Source organism: Leucoraja erinacea, unplaced genomic scaffold, assembly GCF_028641065.1.
Source record: "Leucoraja erinacea ecotype New England unplaced genomic scaffold, Leri_hhj_1 Leri_190S, whole genome shotgun sequence".
In the NCBI taxonomy this organism is placed as follows: Eukaryota; Metazoa; Chordata; class Chondrichthyes; order Rajiformes; family Rajidae; genus Leucoraja; species Leucoraja erinaceus.
The window spans coordinates 48,816-61,127 of NW_026576091.1; the positions used below are offsets into that span (position 1 = coordinate 48,816).

The 12,312-nt window shown below is 45.9% G+C and overlaps 1 protein-coding gene across 1 annotated transcript in view; it reads right to left on the reverse strand.

Moving 5' to 3' along the window:
• Nucleotides 1–1,211: 1,211 nt before the first annotated feature.
• The window catches only part of LOC129716224 (remodeling and spacing factor 1-like), a 97,530-nt gene continuing 86,429 nt past the window's right edge, over nucleotides 1,212–12,312 (reverse strand). The window contains exons 15-16 of the mRNA XM_055666094.1: nucleotides 7,304–7,489; nucleotides 1,212–2,132 (exon numbers count right to left, since the gene is read on the reverse strand). Of these exons, the coding sequence (XP_055522069.1) occupies nucleotides 1,543–2,132; nucleotides 7,304–7,489 (776 nt within the window). The 3' untranslated portion in view covers nucleotides 1,212–1,542. The remainder of the gene's footprint in view (nucleotides 2,133–7,303; nucleotides 7,490–12,312) is intronic.

Consider the following 12,312-nt stretch of genomic DNA (forward strand, 5'->3'; position numbering starts at 1 on the left):
GGGTGAGAGAGGGAGAGGGGGGGAAAGGGAGAGGGGGACAGGGGGGGGGGAGAGGGCGAGGGGGGGGAGAGGGGAGAGAGGGGGGGTAGAGGGCGAGGGGGGGGGAGAGGGCGAGGGGCGAGGGGGGGAGAGGGGTGCAGAGGGAGGGCGAGGGGGGAGGGAGAGGGCGAGGGGGGGAGAGGGCAGGGAGGGGGGGGAGAGGGAGAGGGGTGGAGGGGAGAGGGGTGGAGGAGGGCGTGGGGGGAGAGGGCGAGGGGGCAAGGGGAGAGGAGGGGGGGCGAGGGGCGGGGGGGGAAAGGGCGGGGCGGGGGGGAGGGGGGAAAGGGAGAGGGCGAGAGGGGGTGGAGAGGGGGGAAGGGGGACGGCGAGGGGGGCGAGGAGGGAGGGAGAGAGAGATCAGTGATGCTTTGCTACAAGGCAGAGATAAATCTTAAATTAAAACTTTCTTTGGCGAATCCTTCAGATGTGTGGGGGGGGGGGGGGGGGGGGGGGGGGTGGGGTGGATGGGACTTCTGCAGTCCAGCAATTTCCTTCCAATCCTTCTTGTATAAGCAACGTTGCATCGTGGGCTGCATTGAACATTTAAAAGTAGCCTGCAATCCAAACTTGTCAGTAGGTTAGATGCTTAAGAAGTTCATACAGAGGCTCCAAGGAAGAAACAGTCTTGTGTATAATATATATATGTATATAAAATGAAATTAAATCTAAAAGGCAATGATGTGAGCATAATCAGAGATTTTACAGCACAGAGCCAATTATATGGCCATTACACCAGGAAACAGTGTCAATGTCGTTAAGGAACGTGCTGACGGGTACAAAAGAGATCACCACAGTAGTTGGTTGGATAGGTTTACAAAATGCCCACGTCTGCTTGGCACCCCCTGCACATGCGACCACCAAAGGCTCTGATAGCTCAAAGCACTAAAACATAGTCAATAACTTAAATCTGGCCGTTCAGATCCAAGCATGTACAGGCGAAACGGTGTCAGGACACTACACGACATACTTTAAAAAAAGTCTTTTTTTTGTTTTTATGTATAGATATATATATTTTTTTCTTAAAAAAAAAGACAGAGACATTATAGGGTCAAAACAATCTTTCTGGAATGAGGACAATGTTCTTTCCACAGGCCGCCCCCTTTACCCCCTCCCCCCTCCCCCCACCCCACTCGCCCGCCCCAACCCAACCCCCCCCCCCATGGGAAAACGTTAGGCAGATCTTTTTCTTTTTAAAAAACTCTTCGCACGATAGACGACTGAATTATACAGAACACACACAAAAAAAGAAACGCAGCTAAATTAAAAAAAAATGTTAATGGGACCTACCGTGTTAATTACCTTAAAAATTGGTCACTTTAAGAGAAGAGGGGAGCAAGCTGGAATGAGGGAAGGGGGGGAAGGGGTGGGGGAGGGAAAGAGAGGAAATGGATGCAACGCTCTCTGGTTTAATGAATACAACCCAAAATATAGACACGATAACTGGCCTGATGTACAGCTACTATGGAATAAATTATTTAAACTAGTGTAAAAAGTGTTTTTCTTTTATACTTGTTCATTATTACAAACATATTCTACAAGATCAGTTACTCCCAAGAGGTCATCTTCGTCTTCGTCCCCCGCTTCAGCCGCTCCTGACGCCGACGCCAACGTCGACGCCGCACCCACCTCGCCGTCGCAGGCTCCGTTGAGCGCCGGGCCGGGGGCAGCGGCAGCCGCGGGCTTGGACGTTTGGTTCTTCTCGCTGGTCCTGCTGACCAGGTTCTGTCCGTTGGAAGGCGGCAGCTCGGTCACGCCGCAGTCCAAGGGGCCGGCTCCCTTCTCGTCGGCGGCGGCGGCGCTGGCACTGGCACTGGCGCTGGCGCTGGCCGCGACCCCTACCTCCTCCTCCTCCTCTTCCTCCTCCTCCTCCTCCTCCTCTTCCTCCTCCTCTTCCTCCTCCCCCTCGCTCATCAGCCGGTAGGCGGGCTTCTTGCTGTAATCCCTGCACGGCTTGGCGGTCAGCCTGCTCACCAGCGTCGGCTCGTCCTCCTCGTCTTCCTCGTCCTCGATCCGGTTCGGGCGCTTCCGCTGGGGCCTCCCCTCCTCCTCCTCCTCCTCCTGCTCTTCATCCGAACTTCTGCCGCTCGAGCTCTCTGCAAAATATCGGCGTGGGTTTAGAAACATAGAAACATAGAAAATCGGTGCAGGAGGAGGCCATTTGGCCCTTCGAGACAGCACTACCATTCATTGTGATCATGGCTGATGGTCCCCTATCAATAACCCATGCCTGCCTTCTCCCCAAATCCCTCGACTCCACTAGCCCCTAGAGCTCTATCTAACTCTCTCTTAAATCCATCCAGTGACTTGGCCTCCACTGCCCTCTGTGGCAGAGAATTCCATAAATTCACAACTCTCTGGGTAAAAAAGTTTTTTCTCACCTCAGTCTTAAATGACCTCCCCTTTATTCTAAGACTGTGGCCCCTGGTTCTAGACTCGCCCAACATTGGGAACATTTTTCCTGCATCTAGCTTGTCCAGTCCTTTTATAATTTTATATGTTTCTATAAGATCCCCCTCATCCTTCAAAATCCAGTGAATACAAGCCTAGTCTTTTCAATCTTTCCTCATATGACAGTCCCGCCATCCCAGGGATCAATCTCGTGAACCTACGCTGCACTGCCTCAATCACAAGGATGTCCTTCCCCAAATTAGGAGACCAAAACTGTACACAATACTCCAGATGTAGTCTCACCAGAGCCCTATACAACTGCAGAAGAACCTCTTTACTCCTATACTGAAATCCTCTTGTTATGAAGGCCAACATTCCATTAGCTTTCTTCACTGCCTGCTGTACCTGCACGCCAACTTTCAGTGACCGGTGTACAAGGACACCCAGGTCTCGCTGCACCTCCCCCTTACCTAACCTAAACCCATCGAGATAATAATCTGCCCCCTTGTTTTTGCCGCCAAAGTGGATAACCTCACATTTATCTATATTATACTGCATCTGCCACGCATCTGCCCACACACTCAACCTGTCCTGGTCACCCTGCAACCTCCTAACATCCTCCTCACAGTTCACACTGCCACCCAGCTTTGTGACATCCGCAAACTTGCTAGTGTTGCTCCTAATTTCCTCTTTCAAATCAGTTGCGGCCCCAACACCGAGCCTTGCGGCACTCCACTCGCCACTTCGTGCCATTCTGAAAAGGACCCGTTCACTCCCACTCTTTTCTTCCGGTCTGCCAACCAATTTTCTATCCATGTCAACACCCTACCCCCAATACCATGTGCTCTAATTTTTGTCACCAGTCTCCCGTGCGGGACCTTATCAAAGGCTTTCTGAAAGTCTAGATACACTACATCCACTGGCACCCTTTCATCCATTTTACTTGTCACATCCTCAAAAAATTCCAGAAGATTAGTCAAGGATGATATCCCTTTCATAAATCCATGTTGACTTGGACTAATCCTTTTACTGCTATCCAAATGCCCCATTATTACCTCTTTAATAATTGACTCCAGCATCTTTCCCACCACCGAAGTCAGGCTAACTGGTCTGTAATTCCCCGTTTTCTCTCTCGCTCCTTTCTTGAAAAGTGGGATAACATTAGCTATTCTCCAATCCACAGGAACTGATCCTGAATCTATTGAACATTGGAAAATGATCACCAATGTGTCCACTATTTCTAGAGCCACCTCCCTGGGGACCCTGGGATGCAGACCATCAGGCCTAGGGGATTTATCATCCTTCAGTCCCATTAGCCTACCCAATACTATTTCTCGCCTAATGAAAATTTATTTCAGTTCCTCTACCCCCTTAGATCCTCTGTCCTCCAGTACATCTGGGAGATTGTTTGTGTCTTCCTTAGTGAAGACAGATCCGAAGTACCTATTCAACTCTTCTGCCATTTCCTTGTTGCCCATAATAATTTCACCCGTGTCTGCATTCAGGGGACCCACATTTGACTTTGCTACTCTTTTTCCCTTAACATATCTAATGAAGCTTTTACTGTCCTTCTTTACATTCCTGGCCAGCTTCCCATCGTACTTCATCTTTTCAGCCCGTATTGCCCGTTTTGTTTCCTTCTGTTGTCCTATGAAAATTTCCCAATCCTCTGGCTTCCGGCTACTCTTTGCTGTGTTATACATCTTTTCTTTTAGTTTTATTCTATCCCTAACTTCTCTTGTCAGCCACGGTTGCCTCCTACTCCCCTTAAAATCTTTCTTCCTTTTTGGAATGAAGTGAGCCTGCGTCTTCCGGATTATGCCCAGAAATTCCTGCCATTGTTGTTCCACCGTCATTCCTGCTACGATCCCTTTCCAGTCTACCTTGGCCAGCACCCCTCTCATGCCTTCATAGTCTCCTTTGTTCAACTGCATCACTGACACTTCCGATTTAACGTTCTCCTTCTCAAATTGCAGATTAAAATTAATCATATTATGATCACTACCTCCAAGCGGTTCCTTTACCTCGAGTTCTCTTTTCATATCTGGTTCATTGGACAACACTAAATCCAGAATTGCCTTTTCTCTGGTCAGCTCCATTACAAGCTGCTCTAAGAATCCATCTTGGAGGCACTCTACAAACTCTCTTTCTTGGGGTCCTGAAGCAACCTGATTTCTACCTGCATATTGAAATCCCCCCCCATCACCACAGTGGCATTACCTTTGTTACATGCCAGTTTTAACTCCTGCTGCAACTTACACCCTACATCCGGGCTACTATTTTTTTACTATCGCCACGTGAAAAATATTATTAGATAGTATTTAAGTTTAGGTTTCTATTGTCACGTGTACCAAGTTAGTGAAAATCTTTGTTTTGCATGCTGTCCGAATAGACAATAGGAGCAGGAGTAGGCCATTCGGCCCTTCGAGCCAGCACCGTCATTCAATGTGGTCATGGCTGATCATCCCCAATCAGTACCCCGTTCCTGCCTTCTCCCCATATCCCCTGACTCCCCAAATCACTATCTTTAAGAGCCCTATCTAGCTCTGTCTTGAAAGCATCCAGAGAACCTGCCTCCACCGCCCTCTGAGGCAGAGAATTCCAGATTCACAACTCTCTGTGAGAAAAAGTGTTTCCTCGTCTCCATTCTAAATGGCTTACCCCTTATTCTTAAACTGTGGCCCCTGGTTCTGGACTCCCCCAACATCGGGAACATGTTTCCTGCCTCCAGCGTGTCCAAACCCTTAACAATCTTATATGTTTCAATGAGATCCCCCTCATCCTTCTAAACTCCAGAGTATACAAGCCCAGCTGCTCCATTCTCTCAGCATATGACAGTCCCGCCATCCCACCAAATTAATCTTGTAAACCTACGCTGCACTCCCTAAATAGCAAGAGTGTCCTTCCTCAAATTAGGGGACCAAAACTGCACACAATACTCCAGGTGTGGTCTCACTAGAGCCCTGTACAACTATAGAAGGACCTCTTTGCTCCTATACTCGATTCCTCTTGTTATAAAGGCCAACATGCCATTCGCTTTCTTCACTGCCTGCTGTACCTGCATGCTTACTTTCATAGTGTTTAAGAAGGAACTGCAGATGCTGGAGAATCGAAGGTTACACAAAAAAGCTGGAGAAACTCAGCGGGTGCAGCAGCATCTATGAAGCGAAGGAAATAGGCAACGTTTCGGGCCGAAACGTCTGAAGAAGGGTTTCGGCCCGAAACGTTGCCTATTTCCTTCGCTCCATAGATGCTGCTGCACCCACTGAGTTTCTCCAGCTTTTTTGTGTAACCTGCTTACTTTCATAGACTGATGAACAAGGACCCCCAGATCCCGTTGTACTTCCCCTTTTCCCAACTTGACGCAAAATTGATCAGATACACTATATATAACTGCCAAACTGAAGTACAACAGGTCGAGCAAAAGGGAAGATACAGAATGCAGAATGTAGTTCTCAGCATTGTAGCGCATCTGTTTGGAAGAAAATAGGAATTAACCAGATTGTGCCCAGATGACACACACACACACACATACAGGAGAAGAGTTTTAGTAATATATAGATGTTTCATGTTTTATGTGTCACTCCTAACTGTTGTCCCTTGCGGGCGGAGCACCAAGGCAAATTCCTTGTATGTGAATTCTTGGCCAATAAACCTATTCATCCATTCATTCCAGAGACAAAGCCCAATGGCCACAATGGGGTAGTGGTGAATCGGGACAGTACCCTCGCTGGATTTGGGGAACAGACAGGAACAAATACCCAGGGTGGAGTCTGTCTGAAGAAGGGTTCCCCCCCAAAGCATCACACATTCCTTGTTCTCCAGAGATGCTGCCTGACCCACTGAGATGCTCCAGCATTTTGTGTCTATCTTCGGTATAAACCAGCATCTGCTGTTCCTTCCTACCCAAAGTAGACGATCAGCTATAAAAATATTGAATGGTGGAGCAGGTCTGAAGGGCAAAATCACCTTTTCTTACTCAAACTCTCTTAAACATCAACAATCCAGATGTGCTCGGCTACAACCCATGCAGTCCTAGGTAAATGAGTTACAAAATCAAGAGACAGAGTTATACAGCGTGGAAACAGGCCCTTCGGCCCAACTTACCCATGTCAACTAACATGCCCATTCTAAACTACTCTCACCTGCCTGTGTTTGACCCATATCCCTCTGAACCTTTCCTATCCATGTACCGAGTCAGTACTCGTATACCCGTGCCTGAAGGGCTCTGACCCGAGACGTCACCCATTCCTTCTCTCCAGAGGTGCTGCCTGACCCGCGGAGTTGCTCCAGCATTCTGTGTCTATCTACCAGAGGAGGTACAGTAGTTGAGACTGGGACTATCCCAACTTTTAAGAAACACTTAAGCAGGTACATGGATAGAACACAGCGGGACAGGCACCATCTTGGGAGAGAGGGAATGGGTGACGTTTTGGGCCGAGACCCTTCTTCGGACTTGTCTTGACCCAAAATGTCATCCATTCCTTCTCTCCAGAGATACACAATAGACAATAGGTGCAGGAGTAGGCCATTCGGCCCTTTGAGCCAGCGCCGCCATTCAATGTGATCATGGCTGATCATCCCCAATCAGTACCCCGTTCCTGCCTTCTCCCCACATCCCCTGACTCCGCTATCTTTAAGAGCCCTATCTAGCTCTCTCTTGAAAGTATCCAGAGAACCGGTCTCCACCGCCCTCCGAGGCAGAGAATTCCACATGCTGCCTGACCCGCTGAGTTACTCCAGCATTTTGTGTCTATCTTCGGTGCAAACTAGCACCTGTAGTTCCTTCCTGCACACACACACCCATCTAAATGTCCTTTTAATTGCTATATTCACGGAAAAGGGAACAATGAAGATATGGTATGGGCGATCTTACCGTCGCTCATTGTAATGTACAGCCTACGTTTGTGCCCTCGAAGTCTTTCCTTCCTACTGGCACCACTCTTCATAGATTTCTCCGATTCCGAATCTTCTCTGTAATTGACCTTCTTGGCTTGGTTCCGTTTCGATCGCCTCCTCCTCATGTCCAGCAGGTCACTGTAACAACTTGAACCTTCGCTCTCTGCAGAATGAGACGGACACGTTAGTATATCTGAAACACACAAATAAACCCACAGTCATCACACAACAATTCATTTCATATTGGAAACTACGATAGATGGGCCCGGTAGTGCAGCGGTAGAGTCATTGCCAGAGACCCGGCTTCAATATAGACTCATACATGCTTTCATATCAAGCAAACTTGATTACTGTAATGCATTATTTACCCATCTGCCTTCAAAATCCATCAACAAGTTGCAGCTCATTCAAAATGTCGCAGCCTGGCTCTTAACAGATACCAAGAATGGGGTACATATCACCCAAAGTCAAAGTCAACTTTATTCATCAAAGGTGCAGTGAAATGAATTTGCCAGCAGCGATACACTTAAAAAGAACACACAATACACAATAAGATTGAACACAAACATCCACCACAGCATTCTTCACTGTGGTGGAAGGCAACAAAGTTCAGCCAGTCCTCCTCCTTTGTTCACCCGTGGTTGGGGCCATGAACCCTCCGTAGTATAACCTCAGTATTATATTCCCTGTGAGATCCAGGGTAGACTATAAAGTCCTCTTTCTTGTCTATAAAGGCCTAAATGGCTTAGGAGTTCATTGCCACAGAGGGCTGTGGAGGCCAAGTCAGTGGATATTGTTACGGCAGCGATAGACAGGTCCTTTATTAGAATGGGTGTCATGGGTTATTGGGAGATGCTAGGAAAATACAATTATAATATATAATATATAATAATAATAATATAATAATAATAATAATAATAATAATAATAATCTTATTTATATAGCACATTTTCAGTCAACTTGCATTGATCCCAAAGTGCTTCACATAATTACATTACATTTACACACAGGCAAAGGTGGGTGAAGTGTCTTGCCCCAAGGACACAACGACAGTATGCACTCCAAGTGGGATTCGAACCGGCAACGTTCCGGTCGCCAGCCGAACACTTAGCCCATTGCGTCATCTGTCGTCCCAATTAGGGGGAGGAGATCATCCATGATTGAATGGCGAAGTAGACTAGATGGGCCGAAAGACCTAATTTTACTCCTATAACTTGTGAAAATCTGTGTGTGACATTGGGCCACAAATTATACTAGTGGTCAAACCATGTAAGTATTGTAGTGTGCCACCGCAAGATTTAAACGTGTCCCTGGATCCTAGCTCTCGGGACATGGACTGATCCCAACCTCGTGAGCAATCACTGTGATTCATTGTTTTCACGTTCTCCGTGACCATGTGGGTTTCCTCCTGGTGCTCTAACCTCCTTCCGCGTTCAAAACTGCCAGGCAAGTGACCCGGGTTCGATCCTGACTACTGGTGCCGTCTGTACGGAGTTGGTACGTTCTCCCAGCGACTGCGTGGGTTTTCTCCGGGTGCTCCGGTTTCCCCCCACCCTCCAAAGACGTATAAGTTCGGTAAAATTGTAAAATGTCCCTACTGTGCAGGATAGCTGGTCGGTGGGGACTTGGTGGGGCTGAAGGGCCTGTTTCCACGCTGTATTTCTATAGTCTGAACTTAATTGCTTATTCTAGCTTGCCCATTAAACGGAACGTGTTTCACCATTCACCTATGCAAAAGCAACCTCAACTGTTGTCTCAATGGCTCCTTGCTTTGTAAAACACTGCAATGAGAGGATTTATGAGCACAGACTACTACTATTTCAGAGACGGGAAAATGAAAAGAGCTTTTCCAATGGATTAGATGGAAGAAGGGTCCCGACCCGAAACATCCTCTATCCACGTTCTCCAGTGATGCTGCGTTACTTCAAAACTAGTAGGAAAGAACTGCAGACGCTGGTTTAAATCAAAGGTAGACACAAAATGCTGGAGTAACTTCAGACTGAAGAAAACCCCTGACATCCGTACCAGAGATGCTGCCTGTTCCGCTGAGCATTTTATGTCTATTCAGTGTTTAATGTAGTTTATTGTCACGTATACCTCGGCACAGTGACAAGCTTTTGTTGCGTGCCAAGCAGTCAGCGGAAAGACTATATATAATTACAATTGAGCAGTTCACAGCATACGGATATAGGATAAAGGGAATAACGTTTAGTGCAAGATAAAGTCAATAAAGTCCGATCAAAGATAGTTCGAGGGTCTCCAATGAGGTAGATAGTAGATGCAGATAGATCTAGCAGATAAAGATAGCAGCGTCTATTTATAAAACACCATCTTCAGTTCTTTGTGCTTAAAATTTCCACTGATATGCTGTCAAATCACAATCTTCTAGCACTCAATTACACACTCTGTTTTTCTTACAACTAAAGGATTTCACAAGAGACCACAGCTACACATTGTGTAAATGAATGCATTGTGCAGCCTATATCAGACATTCAGTCTCTCAGGGCCTGGCTAATGGCAGCTGGGAAAGGCATTAGCGCTTGGCACCCGAGTTGGAAAATAAAACAGTGGCAATTAAGATTCCTAATTGTCTTGCTCAACAAAGTGCACAGATTGTCATCATTTAAGAGATTTAACTCAGCAGGTCAGGCAGCATCTGTGGAGAACATGGATAGGTGACGTTTCACAGAGTGCTGGAGTAACTCAGCGGGTCAGGCAGCATCTGTGGAGAACATGGATAGCCAACTTTTTGGGTCAGGAAACATCACCTATACTTCAGAGATGCAGCCTGACTTGAATGAATAACCTTTAATAATCCTTTACAGGAAATTACAGTGCCACAACAGCTTCAAGACAGACATAACACCACACATTTCCTCAGATAGCTTCCATACTTAATAAATTAAAATACAATGAATGAATACTAAAAAAATCCAAAGTTATTTTTGTGCATTATAAAACCTTATAGCAGCTGGTATACAAGACTTCCTATATCTCTCAGTTTTGCACATTGGTGCAATCAGTCTCTGACTGAAGATGCTGCTCTTGATCACCTTCAGGGCGTGGAGTGGGTGAGTGGGGTTGGTCATTATTGAACCTAGTTTGTTCAGAGTTCTGGCCTCTGCCACCTGCTGGACCGTTAATTGCTCAGCCCCGACCACTGAGCCGGCCTTCCTGATCAGCTTATCCAGTCTGTTTTTGTCCGCTATTCGGGCGCCTTCTCCCCAACAGGCCACAGCAAAAAACAGAGCACTTGCTGAGTTACTCCAGCACTGTACGTTTTCTTGCTACAATTCTCCAGCATCTGCAGTTCCCTGTGTCTACTGCCAAGGATATTGGATAATGAATTGTTTGCAAAATGGCTAGGATTCAGGCACTTTAGAAAATAATTAATTTGCTGTAAAGATGCGTTAATGTCATGGACGGCGCTCTATAAATGAAGCTCTGTTAATACCTGTCTGACGAAGGACCCCGACCTAAAACGTCACCCATCCTTTTTCTCCATTGATGCTGCCTGACCCAGTGAGTTACTCCAGCACTTTGGGTCTATTGTGTCTGAAGAAGGATCCCGACCAGAAACGTCACCCATCCTTTCTCTTCAGAGATGCTGCCTGACCCGCTGAGCACTTTGCGTATATCGCTGACTTTCAATTCGGCCTCACACTTGGTGCCTGTGGAGCACAGCAACAACTCTACACACAAAAAGCTGGAGTAACTCAGTGGGGGCAGGCAGCATCTCTGGAGAGAAGGAATGGGCGACACTGCCTGTCCCCGCTGAGTTTGCTCCAGCTTTTTGTGTCTTTCTGACGTCGCTGCTTCGAGCATATTGCACACCACTCTGTACTGCGCACCTGTGGTCGAACTACGGACAGACAAGTTTGCAGAGACTAAAGCTGGCCGAGAATGATGGCATGAGAACACTGCTAAGGAAACCTAGATGGTGTAGTGCTACTAACATGTTTGTGGCTGCAGGAGTCAGTACTTTAGAAGCTATCCTAAGAAATCATATGTATAATTCATTTGGAGGATAATTGACTAAAAATAATGATCGTGGCATTGTCAAACATAAGGTTTAGCACTACACGCTCCCAATCCCAGTTGTGGAGACACTGGTATCACTGTCTCATTGTAGGACACTGATTTTTCTTTTTTTATTCTGGACTTTAAATCATGTATTGTGTGTTTTTTTAAATATATAATTTATGATGCTTTTATAAGTGATACACTAAGATTTTATATGTATTTCATGATGTTTTTATATGCAATGTTTTTATATGCAATGTATTTTTATGTAATGTTGTCCCTTGTCTGGACCTTTCTTTCTTTTCATTTTTAATTTTCTAATTAATTAATTATGTTAAATTTTTTTTACAGAGACAAATAAGAGAAAAAGGAGAAGGAGATTGGAGAAAGTGAAGGATAGACTAGTGAGTGTGAGTGAGAACCAGATAAAGGAAATATAAGTGAAGAAGGAGAGCAGGAGGGGGTTTAACTCAATTGCCACAAGGAGATGAGTTTTTTTATATTCTAAATCGTCTTTCACTCATACCTGAAACTTTTAATTTTCAGGATACTATAACACCACATGAATCCAAGAGATCAATAAATGGTGACCAACTCATTAAGAATTGTTCTCGTTTGTCTATTAGGAGGAGTCTCATTTCTTCCAAATGTGCTGTGTCCAACATAGTACTGATAGTTGTTTTCCGAAAGTCATAACTACTCTTAATTCACACATGCACTGACTTCACAGCCCAACACCCGGACTTCCATCTATTCTATCCACGTACTGAAATTTGGAACTGTAATGTGTATTGTAACTGTAATTTTTAATATTTTTAATTTTTTTTTTAATATTTAATATAATCTTTAAACATCTGCCTAAGAATACTACCTATTCATCCTTCACCATTTTGCCTTTATAGATATGTATATAGCGCCGCAGAATTGTGCACCTATCCCCCCCCTCCCCCTTTTGTTTTGTTT